At 37.6% G+C, this 22,324-nt stretch overlaps 1 protein-coding gene across 1 annotated transcript in view; it reads left to right on the top strand.

Annotated features, from left to right (window-relative positions):
* LOC134817806 (uncharacterized) overlaps positions 1-22,324 on the top strand; it is a 50,799-nt gene that overhangs the window by 17,197 nt on the left and 11,278 nt on the right. The window contains exons 5-10 of the mRNA XM_063827143.1: positions 9,258-9,381; positions 10,074-10,276; positions 10,436-10,588; positions 13,197-13,301; positions 13,609-13,742; positions 21,809-21,898. Of these exons, the coding sequence (XP_063683213.1) occupies positions 9,258-9,381; positions 10,074-10,276; positions 10,436-10,588; positions 13,197-13,301; positions 13,609-13,742; positions 21,809-21,898 (809 nt within the window). The remainder of the gene's footprint in view (positions 1-9,257; positions 9,382-10,073; positions 10,277-10,435; positions 10,589-13,196; positions 13,302-13,608; positions 13,743-21,808; positions 21,899-22,324) is intronic.

Genomic DNA, 22,324 nt, shown 5'->3' with positions numbered 1-22,324 from the left:
GTGGGAGGTCGACTTTCCAGAACAACAGGACGATTTTATCCCCTTCCTGAACACTGAGGTCCGGATCGAGCCAAACGGTAAATTAACCAGCAGATTGTACCGCAAGCCGCAACAAAAGGATATTACCCTGCACAACAACTCTTGCCATCCTGAGTCTGTTAAGATTAATACAGTGAAGAACCTATATAGCGAGGCTTGCCGTATCTCATCTGGCCCAGCGGAAAAGGAGCACTCTCTCAGACTCCTTGATGATCTATTACAGAAAAACGGGTACCAGAACCCAAGACGTTATTGTAACAGTAGTAATTCTAACAGGCGTCAGAGTGTTGAGGATGATTCCAGGACAGTTCTTAATTTAGATTTTATTTCGGACAGTACTAGCAATAAGATTAGAAATTATGTAAAGCAGAACAATTTACCTATTAAAGTAAACTTTAAACCTACTTCGAAATTGAGAAATATTTTATGTAGTAACAGACCGTATGATAAACGTGTGTGCAGTATTAATTCATGTAAAATTTGTCCTTTGATAGTTTGTAATAAAGATTGTGAAGTGAAGAATGTTGTATATAAGATTAAGTGTAAATTATGTGACCAGCTGTACGTTGGAGAAACCAGTAGGAAAGTACATGCTCGTGTAGGAGAACACTTACGTTACGCTACCTACCCTGCTACCCCTTCTAATGTTAGTCAAGCTTTTGCCATACATTATTCGAGCTGTCATGAGGGGTTAAATCCCAGTTTAGAAGTAGATATTTTAAGAATTGAGCCCAATACTGTCAGAAGAAAGATTTTCGAAGCGATGTTTATTATTAATCTGAACCCTACAATTAACAAGAGAGAAGAACTGGATACTATTAAACGTTTTATCATAGCTAGTACTGAAGAATTTTAGATATTTTAGTTTCATTCCCTTTTTATTGCATACAGTTTCAGTTTTCTAGCAGTAGTAATTTTTAATGTTTTTTCACATCTCGCTCACAATCAGTAACCACTCACTATAATCTCACTCACATTGTGTATAAACCATCTCACATGTATTGTATCTTTTACCTTATCATCTGTTATCACTTACATCTTATCATCTGTTATCACTGTACATGTCATTCCATCACACGATCACAATCACGTACTTGCTGTTTAGTGGATGTTTTAAGTTTATTGAATAGTAGATCGAGTAGTGGTGTATATATATAGATTTTGATTCTAATTTTAGTCGAGTATTTGAACAATTTGTTGTCGTTTAGCCATTTTTGATCAATAAAATTTTATGAGACAGTTTTCTCACATATTTACCAATTTTGTCAGCATGAATAAGAAGTTGTTACTTTGAAACGTCGTTTATCCTAACAGTGCAATATCATTTGTCGCAAATCAGAATAATCAGAAACTATTTGGAAAACCCAAAAACTGTCTATGGAACATGAGTCAGTCACAGCCATCAAGTCAGCCATCCAAGCTATGAAAGTCACCATTTCACTCAGTCGCAGTTCTTGTCGAACTTATTAGGTGTCGTAAGTTAGAGTACGTGTACCAAACATTACTTATTTTCCTACCGTCTGGTTACTTTTTCAGCCCCTAAGTTATGTTTCTTTCACGTTTTATCTTATCGTAATAACATTAATAAAATCTAGTTGTGTGGAATTGTAGATTGTTTGACCGTTAAATTTAAGCTTAATCTTTTGTTCAGTAGAGTGACGAACTTGTTTCTGTGGTCGGGTAATACTACTTGTTACCCTAGTAACACTACTTGTTACCCTAGTAACACTGCTCCGGTCCGCTTGTTACCCTAGTAACACTACTAGTTACCACGGTAACACTACTTGTTACCCTAGTAACACTACTAGTTACCACGGTAACACTACTTGTTACCCTAGTAACACTACTAGTTACCACGGTAACACTACTTGTTACCCTAGTAACACTACTAGTTACCACGGTAACACTACTTGTTACCCTAGTAACACTACTAGTTACCACGGTAACACTACTTGTTACCCTAGTAACACTACTAGTTACCACGGTAACACTACTTGTTACCCTAGTAACACTACTAGTTACCACGGTAACACTACTTGTTACCCTAGTAACACTACTAGTTACCACGGTAACACTACTTGTTACCCTAGTAACACTACTAGTTACCACGGTAACACTACTTGTTACCCTAGTAACACTACTAGTTACCACGGTAACACTACTTGTTACCCTAGTAACACTTCTTGTTACTCTAGTAACACTACTAGTTACCACGGTAACACTACTTGTTACCCTAGTAACACTACTAGTTACCACGGTAACACTACTTGTTACCCTAGTAACACTACTAGTTACCACGGTAACACTACTTGTTACCCTAGTAACACTACTAGTTACCACGGTAACACTACTTGTTACCCTAGTAACACTACTAGTTACCACGGTAACACTACTTGTTACCCTAGTAACACTACTAGTTACCACGGTAACACTACTTGTTACCCTAGTAACACTACTAGTTACCACGGTAACACTACTTGTTACCCTAGTAACACTACTAGTTACCACGGTAACACTACTTGTTACCCTAGTAACACTACTAGTTACCACGGTAACACTACTTGTTACCCTAGTAACACTTCTTGTTACTCTAGTAACACTACTAGTTACCACGGTAACACTACTTGTTACCCTAGTAACACTACTAGTTACCACGGTAACACTACTTGTTACCCTAGTAACACTTCTTGTTACTCTAGTAACACTGCTCCAGTCCGCTCGTTACCCTAGTAACACTACTAGTTACCATGGTAACTTGAAAAGAAAAAATATTTATCATGTATTTTTCTTCTTGACTGTACTATTATCTAGAATTTACGAACCGGAAGGATAGTTGAGATTGGATGTGCAAAGGTCTGTCACAAGCCTTGATTATTGCAATCCACCCATTGTCTGCCTAGTGCGACAACTTTTCAAGTTCGCTTACTCACCTGAATTTCTCATGAATATTTATATTTTTGTTTGTCATCTTTCTTTGCAAATTATTTGCTCACGGCACGACAGCAAGAAAATAAAGACTTCCAGGACTCAAACTATAGTAATAAAAGCTCAGAGAATCAAGATAGAATTGACTTCGTTGTTTCTTTCGCAAGCTTGAGGCTGGACCGCTTGATTTGTCTTTTGTCTAACTTATCGCCCATTTTTTGATCCTTCATCTGAATGTCTTGTCGCTATAAAGATATATATTATTATTATTATAAAACAGGATCTTACCGACAAAAATGATTCTTAAAAATACCTTAATGCGGTAAACTGTACCCTTGAAAAAGATTTTCCCAACATCTGTTGCATGCAGCTATATCTCTAATTTCGTTCAATTCATGCAAGTTGTCCATTTGCAAATTTCTACTACTTAAATCACTTCTTAAAACCGATAACAAGTTCATTCTAGGTCTCCCCAATCTACCAATGAATAAATTATCTGATTCAATTGCAAAAGAGAGAGCCGTTTGGGCTGGGGTGTTCTCCATACTTCTGAGAATGTGTCCAAACATCTTCCACCGCTGGTGTTCAATACGCTTGGATAACTTTTCAACTTTGCACCGTTCATACAATGCTTTGTTGCTTATCATACCTTTAGGCCATTTGATGTTTAAAATGGACCTGAGGTGTCTACGATGGAGTGTGTATATATATATATATTAATTGACTGGTTTGCTTGAAATAACAAGTATAAACCCCTCAGATGATTAAATTTCTCCTGTTAACCCTCTCCATGGTAACAACACTCCATGCTAGCAACACAGAAGTGTGGAGGGCAGATAAACCGACCCACACCCCTCCCATCTCCTCTCCCCGCCCCCCACTGGAGGAGGATTGTGTAGAGCACGACCAGGGGCCGGACTGCAAGGGCACAGGGTTCACTGTCAGAAGTCTTAGCGAGTGTTTCGAGTACTGTTTGGCATCCCACCAATGCAAAGCTCTCACTTACTTCCTGGATCAGAGCTCCTGCTTGCTAATGATCAGCAAGCACAGTGATGTTGAGTATTGTGGAAGGGTGGCTCTGGCTAAGAAGACCTGCCTTTTGGACCAGTCCCGAGAGAGACTGAACCTCCTTCAACTGGGTCTAGAAGGAAATGCAAAATCAGGAATTGAGATCGTTAGCCAGGTCACCCAGAACTGCATGAAAGTTGGGTATAAAGTGGGGAAAGACAAGCAGGAACACAGTCTACAGTGGACTAACTGTCCATCTCAGGGCCGCTGGCATTTCCACAAGATGGATTGGTCGGACGAGTTTCGCATCCTCTCTCGGAGCAATGCTAACTGGTGCCTTGAATTTGACGTGGAGACCACCAAAGTGGTTCTGCGTCACTGTCGGAAGAGTTTGCTGCAGCGGTTTTCTCTGAGGAATCACAAAGGGTACACTAGAAAATTCGAGCTCTTTGGCAACATAAAGGAGGGAAATGAGTCTGATTCAATTCCTTTCTATAATCAGCATGAAACTAAATTACCGGTGGTATCTTTCATGGTAGGACGTGAAAAGGCTCGCTCTCAAGAAAGCCTGTTCGTACCAAATGGGACTGTTCTGAACCCTGACAACTTGCCTTTCTTTCTGCCCGGTACTCGTGTCACTATTAGATGTGATGATGGTTTCGTGGTCAGGGGAAACAGCATTAGCACGGAGGTCAGGGGAAACAACATTAGCACGGAACAGGTGCTAGTATACTCGGGGAGTGACAATGTGTTACCGTGCCTCCCAGTTACTGCAGTAGAAGAAGAAGAAGGAGATGTTACTGAAACAGAGACAAATCAAACTGTGAAATCAGATGTGAGGGTGCTTGAGACATTTCCCATCTTGTGTCTCACGGTTCTAGTGGGGTGTTACCATGGTAACTAGCAGTGTTACCATGGTAACTAGCAGTGTTACCATGGTAACTAGCAGTGTTACTATTGTAACTAGCAGTGTTACCATGGTAACTAGCAGTGTTACCATGGTAACTAGCAGTGTTACCATGGTAACTAGCAGTGTTACCATGGTAACACAAGCACATCTCCTATCATGTGATTTCGTCGCGTTACAAGGACCTTTAAAAGTATAGTTGTGAATCGACTATTAGTAAGGGGAAAAGTGGCATTCCGTTGGATTTGAATGTTCACAAGGATTTCTCAAGGGAATATGGTAGTAAGGACCCCTACGGATATAATTAGACTTGTTGCCAATTTTGTATCTCAACAGAAACACCACTTTTACCACTTTTTACCACCTTTGTACCACCTTTCTGGTTTGCCAAATATCTTTAGTTGTGAACGTCGTAGAAGGCTGCAAATTAACCTAGAATGTTTATCTTATCAAGGAGTAAAACTTTTGTACGAATATTTTTTACATTGGACAATCAGCTAATTGGATAATTACCAATTAGTTAATCACCAAAAAAAGTGAAAATTTTTTATTGGCTCAAAATGATTGAAATCGTTTGAAACACGGAGAAAAGTATTTTCAAGAAAAACTTCAAAAATTTTTCACTCAAAATATTTTTTCGAGACTTGGAAAAAAAGTTTGAAAATTTGAAAATATTTTTTTTCCGCCAAAAGTGATCGAATTGCATGAAACGTGGATAAAATGCCTTTGCAGAAAAACTTCGAAGATTTTTAGATTGGGGAATACTAAAATCATCAATATTTGAAGTTGGAGTAAATCTCGACATATTTTAGTAATTAGGAATAGCTTAGCGGAAAGGGCTGAACCTGAAAAAGGTTAACCACACAATGTTAGAATTTCATAACTAATTACAATACAGCTTTATCAAATTCCACATAAAGAAACAGCACAAAAGGAACATTTAAGATTGAACCGATTTTACCTGCTGTACTATCATTTTATTGATTTCAATGATCAAAACCTCTGTACCGTCAATCTTTCCAATCTAGACCGGGTATCTGAATGTACCGGACCTCTTATTTACCTGTATAAATAGATCCAGTTGTGCAAGAAATTTCTCACAGGGGTTTCTTTTAACTGTTCACTTTGTGTCACTCTCGCAAGAGGCCTGGTATTATAGGGGGGTATATGAAGCGAGTGTTAATAATAATATACCTTCCATCATCCACTGTGGCTTTTTTGTATTGTGAATTCGCATGCCGCTTCGTTTGCTATGCAAGATACCTCAAATAACCCCCATATGTCATTGCCAGGGTCGGGATAGAGCTGGAGATAGCATTGAAAAGTTGCTAGAAATAGCTAGATTTAGAGTAAACTGGTGGTAGCTGGGTGGTGCTAGCATGGATGTAGCAGAACGTAGCTACACAGGGTTTCATTGGAGTTGGTTATTTTAATGGCCAAAGAGTGCCGGAACTAAAGTTACTTAAGATTGCAGTTGAGGGGCAGTGTAAAGCACGGTGGAGTCAGGGACACAGAGCTGATGAAAGGCTATTAAGCTCAGGACGGTGATCTTGATAGGTCGGATAGCTGTACTTGGTTGCTTCCAGCCCACCCTTGGCCTTGTCGCTTGGAAATAAGTTCTCGCCCCACCTCTTCCAAAAATGTAGTTACCAGAGCAGGAAACTCTTCTTCCTCCTCTTCTTACAACCCAAACACAATCAGGTTCCAGCTCCTCTCCTCCTCTGCAGCCACAATCTTATCTCCTTCTTCGGCGTTTTACTGTTGCAGACTGTATCACTTGCACTGTTCTTTTGCAGTACCCCTGCACTGTAGCTCTGTGTCCCTGACTCCACCGTGGTTTGCACTGCCCCTCAACTGCAATTTTAAGTAACTTAGCTCCGGCACTCTTTGGCCATTAAAATAACCAACTCCAATGAAACCCCGTGTAGCTACGTTCTGCTACATCCATGCTAGCACCACCCAGCTACCACCAGTTTACTCTAAATCTAGCTATTTCTAGCAACTTTTCAATGCTATCTCCAGCTCTATCCCGACCCTGGCAATGACATATGGGGGTTATTTGAGGTATCTTGCATAGCAAACGAAGCGGCATGCGAATTCACAATACAAAAAAGCCACAGTGGATGATGGAAGGTATATTAACACTCGCTTCATATACCCCCCTATAATACCAGGCCTCTTGCGAGAGTGACAAAAAGTGAACAGTTAAAAGAAACCCCTGTGAGAAATCATTTCTTGCACAACTGGATCTATTTATACAGGTAAATAAGAGGTCCGGTACATTCAGATACCCGGTCTAGATTGGAAAGATTGACGGTACAGAGGTTTTGATCATTGAAATCAATAAAATGATAGTACAGCAGGTAAAATCGGTTCGATCTTAAATGGTCCTTTTGTGCTGTTTCTTTATGTGGAATTTGATAAAGCTGTATTGTAATTAGTTATGAAACTCTAACATTGTGTGGTTAACCTTTTTCAGGTTCAGCCCTTTCCGCTAAGCTATTCCTAATTACTAAAATATGTCGAGATTTACTCCAACTTCAAATATTGATGATTTTAGTATTCCCCAATCTAAAAATCTTCGAAGTTTTTCTGCAAGGCATTTTTATCCACGTTTCATGCAATTCGATCACTTTTGGCGAAAAAAAATATTTTCAAATTTTCAAACTTTTTTTCCAAGTCTCGAAAAAATATTTTGAGTGAAAAATTTTTGAAGTTTTTCTTGAAAATACTTTTCTCCGTGTTTCAAACGATTTCAATCATTTTGAGCCAATAAAAACTTTTCACTTTTTTTGGTGATTAACTAATTGGTAATTATCCAATTAGCTGAGAAATCCTTGTGAACATTCAAATCCAACGGAACCCTTAAATCGACCACTTTTCCCCTTACTATATCGAGTGTTTTGTTTTGAAAGCCAAGTTAACCAAGACTATTGTAGACTTTCGTGCCACTGTTTTTAATTTGTAACTACCGAATAATATATATATATACAATAACTCTACTGCTCGTTTTGATTTTCTTCATTCTTGCTTTTTTCCCCGGTACTCTTTTTAAGCTGAGATCCTGAGAGGTTCGCTGTTTATCAGTCTCATAATAAGATAATGATTCCAGGGATAATATCCGATAGTAGAGACTAGGTAGGACAAGTGAAACTACTCCTAAGCAGTAGTTATCATTATCCTTTTAAGCTGTTTAACTGCTTGTTTGTTTGGGAACACCGGCCTATATTTACGAAATCATAGGATACATAACAATATAATTTTGTTTAATATAAGCAAAAAAAAGAAAGTTGAAAATTATGATGTAACCTGTATCGCTTATTCTTTTTCTTTAAACCAAAAACTTTAAAATTAAAACTTGCATATCATGATTTATTTATTAAAAACATAGTGAACAAGAAATGCGGCCGCTTTTCTTTTGTGGATGGCCGCTCAATTTCCCGATCCGTGTTTGAGTATTTGATCATATTCCTGGGGACCCCAGTCTTTACTGTTTATAAGCATGCAGATATGGCGGAGTGACAGGCCGAGCGCCGCCCAGTTGATTTAATTCCATATTTAATTTGAAAATCGTGTATATTTCTATGTAACCATATGTTTATTGTTTATGCAACCTGACACGGATCTGTGCAAAATAGTAATACTAACCCAAAATAATAATACTATGCTATCAATTAGTCCCTAGCGGGATGCGTACATGGTGAAATTAACAATGTACTTGAACATTTCAGCACCGCGCGCAAACAATTGTTTAATTCAGATTTTCGCGCAAAATAACTTTGCGCAGGCAGACACGTGGGCGACACGTACGCACACTCGCACGCAGGCTCGGACGAAAGCTACCATATACAAAAAAAAAACCTCGTTCGCTAACCCTTGTCCTTGACTCTTTTGTGCCTTCGGCACTTTGAGTCATGGATCGGGAAAAAATAATTTGAATAAATGATACGACAGATGATCACACGCACTGTTTTATAAGCTACCTGTGTTGGTAATTAATGATTAGTGAGCAGGGCAGAGTCGATAGTATAGTGCTCTGTATAGTGCTCTGTATAGTGCTCCTTTATAAATACCTCTGTTTGAACCGATGTTAAATACGACTTACTCAGTACATTACTTGGCATGATAATTAATAACTAATTGTACAAAATGGTAACCTGCCTAGGCCTTGGAAACAAAATTAATTGTGGTAGCTGTGATGGGCTCCTCGTGCAGAAATACATGAATATCTTCCTGGCACTTTTGTGAGCTTGGAGAAGCATCATGAGCGGGCGTTGCCAGGTAACTGGCTATCCCGTGAATGGAAACTTGTACAAAATTTAAAAAATATATATATATATAAAATAAAATAAAATAGCTAATAACTCTTACTGGACAGGTAACGAAGAAGCTGCAAAGATCAACAATTTCCTCCACCTAACACCGCCCATGATACAACTGCACACTGCTGAACTGAAGAAATTGTGCAATCCGCCCCCCGACAAGCCGACCCATTGTCTGAGGTGAGATCATGAAATACAGGGGTGTAGGAACCGGGGGGGGGGGGGGGGGGGGGTAGGGGGCCATCATCCCCCCATAAAATCTGGGCAAGGGGCCAAAACGGGCCAACTTTTTAATTTAGGTAAAAAATATTTGTTCGGTTTTTTTTACCGACCAAATGTCTGAGGTGAGATCATAATAATACCATTGGTTATTTCTCCCCCCCCCCCCCCCCCCCCCCCCCCCGTTATTGAGTATGAAACAAATATTGAAACTTTCAAGACTCAGCGTGTTGATGTGATACAAATAATCCTTTTACTATTTTTGAAAATTAAAACATTAAATTGAAAATATATCCCCATGCCAACATTAAAATACCCAAATCTGTAAACAATTATGAAGTTATGACGGTTCACGATCGTTGAGCTATTATTTAATTTTAATCCTGTGTAATCCTGTGTAACCCTGTGTAATCCTGTGTAATCCTGTGTAACCCTGTGTAACCCCTGTGTAATCCTGTGTAATCCTGTGTAATCCTGTGTAATCCTGTGTAATCCTGTGTAACCCTGTGTAATCCTGTGTAATCCTGTGTAATCCTGTGTAATCCTGTGTAATCCTGTGTAACCCCTGTGTAATCCTGTGTAATCCTGTGTAATCCTGTGTAATCCTGTGTAATCCTGTGTAATCCTGTGTAACCCTGTGTAACCCTACCCAGGCAGTACACTACTAACTACGTGTATGCAGCCCCCTCTATAAAACACCCCTTATCACGTGAGGTCTCTGTCCGTGTTGATATTAAGAACCTGGACCTGGACCCAGACACGGAACTGTACTTCCGGGACCTGGTGTCCGCTAACCAGAACATGAAACTCAGTGACCTGCATCCTAAAACTTACGAGCATTGGAGACTGCCCAAAAGTAAGTTAAATATTACGAATTTCTTTGTAAATTCCATTGTAAAGTTTGCTGTTTACCTCTAGATCGTTCTAGTGTGTTGAATACTTTGTACAGGAAAATGTTCGCAGTTCTAGAAGCTTCTATAGACATGCTCCCAAAATAACATGTCCCTATTCCCAGTATTCCGAGATATCCCAGTGCTGCTAGAACTGGACGGAGACTCGTTAACTATACACGCTAAACAGTGTCCTACACGCCAACAGAACCTTAGTCTTTGTTACTACCGGTTATCTGGGTTCATACAGGAAGCAGTGGATCTTAAACCTGTTTACAGTACGTTATCAGCTTATCTTAGTGATTTATTATTATTAAACCTGTTTACAGTACGTTTTCAGCTAATCTTAGTGATTTATTATTATTAAACCTGTTTACAGTACGTTTTCAGCTTATCTTAGTGATTTATTATATAATTTAAACCTGTTTACAGTACGTTTTCAGCTTATTTTAGTGATTTATTATTATTAAACCTGTTTACAGTACGTTTTCAGCTAATCTTAGTGATTTATTATATAATTTAAACCTGTTTACAGTACGTTTTCAGCTTATCTTAGTGATTTATTATATATCTTAAACCTGTTTACAGTACGTTTTCAGCTAATCTTAGTGATTTATTATTATTAAACCTGTTTACAGTACGTTTTCAGCTAATCTTAGTGATTTATTATTATTAAACCTGTTTACAGTACGTTTTCAGCTTATTTTGGTGATTTATTATATATCTTAAACCTGTTTACAGTACGTTTTCAGCTTATCTTAGTGATTTATTATATATCTTAAACCTGTTTACAGTACGTTTTCAGCTTATCTTAGTGATTTATTATTATTAAACCTGTTTACAGTACGTTTTCAGCTAATCTTAGTGATTTATTATATAATTTAAACCTGTTTACAGTACGTTTTCAGCTTATCTTAGTGATTTATTATATATCTTAAACCTGTTTACAGTACGTTTTCAGCTAATCTTAGTGATTTATTATTATTAAACCTGTTTACAGTACGTTTTCAGCTAATCTTAGTGATTTATTATTATTAAACCTGTTTACAGTACGTTTTCAGCTTATTTTGGTGATTTATTATATATCTTAAACCTGTTTACAGTACGTTTTCAGCTTATCTTAGTGATTTATTATATATCTTAAACCTGTTTACAGTACGTTTTCAGCTTATCTTAGTGATTTATTATATATCTTAAACCTGTTTACAGTACGTTTTCAGCTTATCTTAGTGATTTATTATATATCTTAAACCTGTTTACAGTACGTTTTCAGCTTATCTTAGTGATTTATTATATATCTTAAACCTGTTTACAGTACGTTTTCAGCTTATCTTAGTGATTTATTATATATCTTAAACCTGTTTACAGTACGTTTTCAGCTTATCTTAGTGATTTATTATATAATTTAAACCTGTTTACAGTACGTTTTCAGCTTATCTTAGTGATTTATTATATATCTTAAACCTGTTTACAGTACGTTTTCAGCTAATCTTAGTGATTTATTATTATTAAACCTGTTTACAGTACGTTTTCAGCTAATCTTAGTGATTTATTATTATTAAACCTGTTTACAGTACGTTTTCAGCTTATTTTGGTGATTTATTATATATCTTAAACCTGTTTACAGTACGTTATCAGCTTATCTTAGTGATTTATTATTATTAAACCTGTTTACAGTACGTTTTCAGCTAATCTTAGTGATTTATTATTATTAAACCTGTTTACAGTACGTTTTCAGCTTATCTTAGTGATTTATTATATAATTTAAACCTGTTTACAGTACGTTTTCAGCTTATTTTAGTGATTTATTATTATTAAACCTGTTTACAGTACGTTTTCAGCTAATCTTAGTGATTTATTATATAATTTAAACCTGTTTACAGTACGTTTTCAGCTTATCTTAGTGATTTATTATATATCTTAAACCTGTTTACAGTACGTTTTCAGCTAATCTTAGTGATTTATTATTATTAAACCTGTTTACAGTACGTTTTCAGCTAATCTTAGTGATTTATTATTATTAAACCTGTTTACAGTACGTTTTCAGCTTATTTTGGTGATTTATTATATATCTTAAACCTGTTTACAGTACGTTTTCAGCTTATCTTAGTGATTTATTATATATCTTAAACCTGTTTACAGTACGTTTTCAGCTTATCTTAGTGATTTATTATATATCTTAAACCTGTTTACAGTACGTTTTCAGCTTATCTTAGTGATTTATTATATATCTTAAACCTGTTTACAGTACGTTTTCAGCTTATCTTAGTGATTTATTATATATCTTAAACCTGTTTACAGTACGTTTTCAGCTTATCTTAGTGATTTATTATATATCTTAAACCTGTTTACAGTACGTTTTCAGCTTATCTTAGTGATTTATTATATATCTTAAACCTGTTTACAGTACGTTTTCAGCTTATCTTAGTGATTTATTATTATTAAACCTGTTTACAGTACGTTTTCAGCTTATTTTAGTGATTTATTATTATTAAACCTGTTTACAGTACGTTTTCAGCTTATTTTAGTGATTTATTATTATTAAACCTGTTTACAGTACGTTTTCAGCTTATCTTAGAGCTTAGTGATTTATTATTATTAAACCTGTTTACAGTACGTTTTCAGCTAATCTTAGTGATTTAAAAAGTTTGATTTATTATTATATTTACTGAACTTATTCTAATTTTACAAATTTATGGAATTTGGCCCGTATAAAATTATCGTATAACTTCTATTTGAACTATACAACACTAGACACCAGATTCTATTTAATAGAAATTAACACTCAAGTGACAGATGATAATAATCAAATAATATAAGACTGGTTACTACTGGTTACTACTGGTTACTATGGTTACTACTACTAATAATCAAATCTATTTGCAGAGGAACTGGTGTTGGAGAAGCTGATAACTGATTTTGTATTTGATCAAGATGAGGCTAAAATAGTTCGCTTTCAGGAGAAGAACTTTGTGGAACTCAAACTGGCTGGTAGTCAACTTTAGTTCGATAACAATTGGTTTTCTGTTGATGTTTCTCTTCGTTACGATTTTGTACATAAATGCTCTGATATGTCTTGTTTACCTTTTTAATAAGACCATCTTCGCTTTAAGAGATCCGTCCCTAGGTCGGGTTTCCAACCAGTAGAAATATATCCTATTAACACGTCTTAACAGTCTGTATTATCAGTATGTGTAACACACTGTAACACACTGTAACACACACTGTAACACACTGTATGTGTATTGTGTATTGTGTAACACATTGTAACACACACTGTAACACACTGTATTACCAGATGACGGAGGAGTACTAGGAATGACCGGAAGTAAAGAAGCTGTCTCCCAAGCAGAGCACATCATAACCGAGATATCTGAGGATGTGGTGACGGAAAGAGTGGAAATTCCTGAACCCTTTACTAGCTATATTACGGTAGGAAAACTTAATTATTTTTATTTTTGGGGACAACTTAGTCTGTCTTGCAATCGCCAGATACTTCTAACAGATCTAGTTGCCAGGTTACCTGGTTACCTGGTCACGTGCTACATTTGCAACCTACCTAGATCATAGTTTTGGTAGTCGGAAGTTCCTTTAAATAACGTGAATATTAAAAACCGTTCGATATCAAGATGTCAAAATCTCTCCATCCCTTTGGTTCCGTTATCGGTTTTCCCAATATTTAGGTATTAGTAACCTATTAATAGTACAATGTTATGACCGTGAAATCCGATTTCCGATTATCTGCTTCAAGAAATATTTCTGCTGCGGCTTGCAACCACAATTTTGGTTTCTGGACTATTGTAAACCTACGTAAAGGATCGTCCCAGCGTTTTAATGTGAAAAAATATAAATAATGATTTTCAATTTTAAGCAGGGCTTTAGTTTCTATAAAATTCTCTATTCCAGCTGGTACACCTGGCTACGTGCCTGTACAGCTGGTAGACCCACCCTTTAAGGACCCGTCATTTGTTTATTTCCCGTTATCAATGACCAAGGATCAATGACCAAGGTTAGCCGATTATTGAAATATCATCGTCACGCGCACATGCTCAGCTGTCCTACTATATACTCTATTATTGAGTTATTCAAGGTGCTAGTAGTGTCGAGTGAGCATTGAGCTCCGTACTATAAACGGTTACCGATGACTGATTAAGAGTATTGTCATTACTCTAGACTCTACTTAGGTAGGTAGGTTCATTACTCTTGATCATTTACTCAGTGTTGATCTGAACTTTGGAATTCATTCTAATCCATTTTTCATAATATTCTCATTGCTCAGCAAGTAGTTGATAGACTACCACCGATTATTATGATCCCACATGCCAGTATATATACATGCCTGAAATTTTACAACAGACAGTTGTTATTTTTGTTGATCCTGGCGGCAACGGCGGTTGTAATGACCATTTTCAAAAATATAACAATAACTAGTAGACAGTAGTTTTAGTTATAAATATAACAATAACTAGTCACCATGGTAACTTGTTATAGCAATAACGTTCTTTGGTTGCCCTGGTCATGGTACCTGGTTGCCCTGGTACCTGGTTGCCCTGGTACCTGGTTGCCCTGGTACCTGGTTGCCTTGGTACCTGGTTGCCCTGGTACCTGGTTGCCCTGGTACCTGGTTGCCCTGGTACCTGGTTGCCCTGGTACCTGGTTGCCCTGGTACCTGGTTGCCCTGGTACCTGGGTGCCCTGGTACCTGGTTGCCCTGGTACCTGGTTGCCCTGGTACCTGGTTGCCCTGGTACCTGGTTGCCCTGGTACCTGGTTGCCCTGGTACCTGGTTGCCCTGGTACCTGGTTGCCCTGGTACCTGGTTGCCCTGGTACCTGGTTGCCCTGGTACCTGGTTGCCCTGGTACCTGGTTGCCCTGGTACCTGGTTGCCCTGGTACCTGGTTGCCCTGGTACCTGGTTGCCCTGGTACCTGGTTGCCCTGGTACCTGACTGTGTCAAGTTATATCGTATTCAGTGCTTGGTCATTAGCTACTCAACACACGATTACCTTATTCTCGGGTACTATTAGTTTCACTTTTACTGCAGTGATATTGTTGTACTAGCAGTTTTCCTATTACTGTACTGCAGCCACAATGTTTTATTTGTCTCTATTTTACTTCGTGTTGCTTTATCTGGTCACGTTAAAGTAAATTTTCTAAGAATTTCGTTAAATTATCAAAGTAAATCAATACGCCATCTTTAGAGATAATAAATAATGTAATTGTATTGTAAATTGTAAAATCTAACAAGAAACTTAAGTTTAAAAGCGACCCTAATAAATTAATATGCGCACACTTCACAAAAATAGAGCGCACTTTTAAAAAATCTTAAAAGTTCACTCATTCTTTAGTTTCAAGTTCCAATCATTCTTTAGTTTCAAGTTCACTCATTCTTTATTTTCAAGTTCCAATCATTCTTTAGCTTCAAGTTACAATCATTCTTTATTTTCAAGTTCCAATCATTCTTTATTTTCAAGTTCCAATCATTCTTTATTTTCAAGTTCCAATCATTCTTTAGTTTCAAGTTCCAATCATTCTTTAGTTTCAAGTTCCAATCATTCTTTAGTTTCAAGTTCCAATCATTCTTTAGCTTCAAGTTCCAATCATTCTTTATTTTCAAGTTCCAATCATTCTTTAGTTTCAAGTTCCAATCATTCTTTAGTTTCAAGTTCCACTCATTCTTTAGTTTCAAGTTCCAATCATTCTTTAGTTTCAAGTTCCAATCATTCTTTAGTTTCAAGTTCCAATCATTCTTTAGTTTCAAGTTCCAATCATTCTTTAGTTTCAAGTTCCAATCATTCTTTAGTTTCAAGTTCCAATCATTCTTTAGTTTCAAGTTCCAATCATTCTTTAGTTTCAAGTTCCAATCATTCTTAACCTGGTTGCCCTGGTAACAACGATGAAAGTTTGTCCCAACCCTGTAGAACTGACCAACTTATAACCCAACCCTTTCGCTAAACACATGACTGCAGAGAGATCTGTTGGAGACTCCCAGAATGACAAGCTTAGCACTGAGTTGGATTGTGCTAAGGTAGCTCCTAGCTTCTCCATCAGTTCACTGTTACTCCCCTCCTTACCAACTATTGTGGGGCCTGTTCTTACGTTGATATCTGTCGTTAAAATGAGGAACTCGTCCATTGCTTGTCACTAGATAGTATTAAGGGTGTGTTAGTAATACTAGTGTTTTGTCACTAGATAGTATTAAGGGTGTGTTAGTAATACTAGTGTTAGTAATAGTAGTGTGTTAACATGATTACTGGTTATATAAAACTTTACATATGCGATCCTGAATCATTTGTTTGATCGGTTATTAGGACGATGCACAAAGTAGAGCGAAAATGTTTATGCCCAATTAATCGTTAAAATCGTACATTTCAAACGAAAAGAATTCATCATATTCACTTGTCGGCAACGGTTTGAGAATTAAAGAATTAATGGGAAGGGGTTTGGCATCGTGTAGTTATATTATAATACTGACATTGCACAGCAAGTAGACCAAAGTGGTTCTTGCATGTAAAAGGTGTATCAACAACGGCCCCAAGCGGTGGGTTGGGATTCCCCCCTGGGATCATTTCGTCCGTAACATTTTACACGATATAAAAGCTACAATAAATAATCTATAAAATTTACATAAACATTCTACGCGACAAACTGATGTGGTATGTGATCTCGAAAAGAAATATAGAAATATACGGTATATATAAGAAATATAGCAGCACTAAACTTAGCCTGGAGGGGGATATATAAGAAATATAGCAGCACTAAACTTAGACTTATCCACTTTGGAAATCGAATTAATACAAAGTAAAGCGATCTAGAGCTAGGATTTTCTGCGTTTCACTAATCAAGTGTTTCCGGGTATCGTACAGGAGTGTAGTTACCAGGGTAACTAGTGTAGGCTCTACTCTGTGTCTGGTAAAGTGTCTGGTTATTGATTGTATACTGTTATCAGTTAGATAATATTGATAAGGTAATAGAAAATAAATAATAAATGATGAAAAAATATCAACTAAATACTAATAGTAATACTAACAGGCAAAATATGATGTAGCTCACAAGGCACACACAACGTCACCACGCTCCCTTTAACTAGTACAAATAAAGCTAGGATATGAATTGAGCTAGATGTACAAGGGACATTAAATAAACAAAGTGTAGTGTAGTGTAGTGTAGTGTAGTGTAGTGTAGTGTAGTGTAGTGTAGTGTAGTGTAGTGTAGTGTAGTGTGTAGTGTGTAGTGTAGTGTAGTGTAGTGTGTAGTGTAGTGTGTAGTGTAGTGTAGTGTGTAGTGTAGTGTAGTGTAGTGTAGTGTAGTGTAGTGTAGTGTAGTGTAGTGTAGTGTAGTGTAGTGTAGTGTAGTGTAGTGTAGTGTAGTGTAGTGTAGTGTAGTGTAGTGTGTAGTGTGTAGTGTAGTGTAGTGTAGTGTAGTGTAGTGTGTAGTGTAGTGTAGTGTAGTGTAGTGTAGTGTAGTGTAGTGTAGTGTAGTGTAGTGTAGTGTAGTGTAGTGTAGTGTAGTGTGTAGTGTAGTGTAGTGTGTAGTGTAGTGTAGTGTAGTGTAGTGTAGTGTAGTGTAGTGTAGTGTAGTGTAGTGTAGTGTAGTGTGTAGTGTGTAGTGTAGTGTAGTGTAGTGTGTAGTGTAGTGTGTAGTGTAGTGTAGTGTAGTGTAGTGTAGTGTAGTGTAGTGTAGTGTAGTGTAGTGTGTAGTGTGTAGTGTAGTGTAGTGTAGTGTGTAGTGTGTAGTGTGTAGTGTAGTGTAGTGTAGTGTAGTGTAGTGTAGTGTAGTGTGTAGTGTGTAGTGTAGTGTAGTGTAGTGTAGTGTAGTGTAGTGTAGTGTAGTGTAGTGTAGTGTAGTGTAGTGTAGTGTAGTGTAGTGTAGTGTAGTGTAGTGTAGTGTAGTGTAGTGTGTAGTGTAGTGTAGTGTAGTGTAGTGTAGTGTAGTGTAGTGTGTAGTGTAGTGTAGTGTGTAGTGTGTAGTGTAGTGTAGTGTAGTGTAGTGTAGTGTGTAGTGTAGTGTAGTGTAGTGTTGTGTAGGTGTGTAGTGTGTTAGTGTGTAGTGTGTTAGTTTAGTGTGTGTGTAGTGTAGTGTTGTGTCGTGTGTAGTGTCGTGTAGTGTAGTGTAGTGTGTAGTGTGTAGTGTGTAGTGTGTAGTGTGTAGAGTAGTGTTTAGTTTCGTGTGTAGTGTGTAGTGTGTAGAGTAGTGTCGTGTAGTGTAGTAGAAGTGTGTAGTGTAGTGTGTAGGTGTTAGTGTGTAGTGGTAGTGAAGTTTAGTGTTAGTGTAGTGAAGTGTAGTGTAGTGTAGTGTAGTGTGTAGTGTGTAGTGTGAGTGTGTAGTGTGTAGTGTGTAGTGTGGTAGTGTAGTGTGTGTGTAGTGTAGTGTAGTGTAGTGTAGTGTAGTGTAGTGTAGTGTAGTGTGTAGTGTGTAGTGTGTAGTGTAGTGTAGTGTGTAGTGTAGTGTAGTGTAGTGTAGTGTGTAGTGTAGTGTAGTAGTGTGTAGTGTAGTGTAGTGTAGTGTAGTGTAGTGTAGTGTAGTGTAGTGTAGTGTAGTGTAGTGTAGTGTAGTGTAGTGTAGTGTAGTGTAGTGTGTAGTGTAGTGTAGTGTAGTGTAGTGTAGTGTAGTGTAGTGTAGTGTAGTGTAGTGTAGTGGGTGTAGTGTGTAGTGTGTAGTGTGTAGTGTGTAGTGTGTAGTGTGTAGTGCTACTGTGTAGTGCTACTGTGTAGTGTGTAGTGTGTAGTGTGTAGTGTGTAGTGTGTAGTGTGTAGTGTAGTGTGTAGTGTGTAGTGTGTAGTGTGTAGTGTGTAGTGTGTAGTGTGTAGTGTGTAGTGTAGTGTGTAGTGTGTAGTGTGTAGTGTGTAGTGTGTAGTGTGTAGTGTAGTGTAGTGTAGTGTGTAGTGTGTAGTGTGTAGTGTGTAGTGTGTAGTGTGTAGTGTGTAGTGTGTAGTGTAGTGTAGTGTGTAGTGTGTAGTGTGTAGTGTGTAGTGTAGTGTGTAGTGTGTAGTGTAGTGTAGTGTAGTGTTTAGCACCCCTTTCTACAGAACCCAACCTGCCGTATTAATTATATGTTTGTACAACCCCTTCTAGCAACTAGTGTGTAGTGTGTAGTGTGTAGTGTGTAGTGTGTAGTGTGTAGTGTGTAGTGTGTAGTGTAGTGTAGTGTAGTGTAGTGTGTAGTGTGTAGTGTAGTGTTTAACACCCCTTCCTACAGAACGCCGCGCAACCTATTAATTATATGTTTGTACAACCCCTTCTAGCAAACCCAACAATCACTGTCACGTGACAAAACAAATGTGGTTTATTTCCCGACCCCCCTGTAACTTTGTTATCGTTCCAAATTTCCGATACTTTGTTTACTTTTAACCCGTTCTGTGCTAAGTACCGTGTCGTCACGATACTTTGTTTACTTTTAACCCGTTCTGTGCTAAGTACAGTGTCGTTACGGAACAGCTCATTACCTGACCAGGCTGCACATCTAACAGATCTAATTAATTAGTAGTAATTGTTTTGACACGTCACAATGATAGTAACAACAATACTTTTCTATTTGTCTTGATCTCCTCTCTTACGATGACGCTGACGCTAACAGTCTCATAAAGTTGTTTATTTGACTACTTAGTACCTCACCCATCTGCGATTCTGCTGTCCTACCATCTGCTGCACTAAGTGCAAGATTACAACAAGATGATTATAGTACTGCAAAAAGATAATTATAGTACTTTACAACTATCTAACGCTCGTCTTGGCTGTGTTTCTTTTAAAGTTTCTTTTAAAGTTTAAATCACTTGAGTATAATAATAATATTACCTCATTTACGTTAGCCCTCATAAATAATCCCACCTTATACTCCAGCAATGGTATCTCCAGCAACAGTTGACCCTTCAGCCCTCACTCTGCCCTCCACCCAAGTTGTCCCCCTCTGGATCTACTGTTTTCTGATAACACTCCTCTCTCTCCTGGGTAACACCACCGTCCTGTACTCCTCCCTAAGATATAACACCATCAAGATGGACTGTATCTCCGTACTCCTGGTCCAGAACCTGGCGGTGGCAGATCTACTCTACACGGTGATGATCGTGCTGCCAATCCTGGTGACGTACTCTGCAGGAGGCTGGGTGTTAGGTGAGGGATGGTGTTGGGTGATGAGCCAACTTACCTTCATCCCGGGGACTGTTAACACTCTTACAGTGCTTGTTATAACTCTCTACAGGTTGAGGACCCTCTTGTCTCCATTCTCTAGTGTATCTGTGACTGTAGGACGAGGTGTGGTAGGGTTGATCTGGATAGTATCTCTACTGGGAACTATCCTATCTCTGTCCTACAAGTCCCTCTCAGTGTTCAGTCCCACAGCTGCTCGCTGCAACTCCTCCATCTACAGGGACCCTGTAGGAGGTCCTGTGTTTCTGGTGGTAGCTACAGGTCTCCTGATCATCCTACCAGTCTTCGCTATCACACTCGGGAATGTTGCTATAGGAGTCACTGCGCTTAAACACTCCTCCGCTGGAAACCGAACAAAGGGTATCACCACTGTAACCGCACTTTCAGGACTTTTCATAGCGAGCTGGACTCCCCTCATTATCTTCACCTTCTTCAGGATATGGAGGGTACCGGTGCCCAGTTTACTAGACTTACTGGCGTTTCATTGTATCTTCCTGAACACTGCGGGTAACCCTGTTTTATACACTCTGACTAACAGAAGGTTCGGAGAGTACGTGAGGAGTAGTGTTATGTTGTGCTGCAGAGGAGGCAAGGGTAACCAGGGTAACCATGGTAACCAGGGTAACCATGGTAACCAGGGGAACCAGGGGAGGAACCAGGTGGGAATTACTCTCCGTACTACAGATAATCCCGCTCCCGCTTCCTTTGCTAGGGAGTCGGAGTCGTAGAAGAATCAAAAAAAGAGACATGACCTCATGTAATGAATACATGTTGTAGTACTTTGTTGTTTCATGTTTCATATCCAGATTATTATCATTAACCATGTTCTGAATTATATGACAAATAACCTTATCATATTGTGAAGATTTTAAAAAATTTCCATCTACTGTGCAATTGTTATGTAAATATTAGCGTTTTAACAAAATGATTCAAGATTTCAACGGTTTTGCAAACGAAGAATATTGATAGAAGATAACAACAAAAAGGCATATCCGTTAGTTTTACATTCAGAATTCTCAAAATTCGTCGACAAAAGTATAAATTTTAAAGTTAATCCAACCGAATAACAACAATAAACCACTGCATATTATCACATGATCGGTTAATAGATTGATAGAAGGAATTAGACATGGTATGTATGATGCGTTAAGTCATTAAACGCGTGGACATTGATTTAGTATTCTAATATCTCATATTCATCTAGATTCTTGATGTGATGTTAAACATTTGATCGTCAGGTCAGAAACCCCCAAAAAGTGACAATCATAATAAATAATGATCATAATTAATCATAATCAATCCAAAGAACACGATCTACAGAATTACAATTCATTAGTTTAATGATTAATTTACAGGACCATTGTAAAGCGTTTAAAGATTTGCTCGCTGCTCACGAAGCTATTTACTCTGATTCTCATATAGTTACATTCTCTGATACTTTACAGGTATGTTTTACAAGTTTACATATTTTACATATTTTACATATTTATTCAGTTAATCTTATTTCGCCCAGAACAATAAGTTGATACAATTAAGTAGGCTAAAAATGTGGAACCCATATCCTCTATTATTATAGATATTATTATTATAGATATTACTATAGATATTATTATAGATATTATTATTATAGATATTATTATTATAGATATTATTATTATACATATTATCGTTATAGATATTATTATAGATATTATTATTATAAATATTATCCTTATAGATATTATTATTATTATAGATTATATTATAAAGGTAATATATAACAACCCTCAGAACGTTACCATAACAACCCTCAGAACGTTACAGAGGAGCTCTCTACCCTGCTCTCCACACTAACACACTTCACCCTCAGAACGTTACAGAGGAGCTCTCTA

Source organism: Bolinopsis microptera, chromosome 7 (assembly GCF_026151205.1).
Source record: "Bolinopsis microptera isolate Bmic1 chromosome 7, MBARI_Bmic_1.0, whole genome shotgun sequence".
Lineage (NCBI taxonomy): Eukaryota > Metazoa > Ctenophora > Tentaculata > Lobata > Bolinopsidae > Bolinopsis > Bolinopsis microptera.
This window is presented reverse-complemented; position numbering and strand designations above follow the sequence as displayed.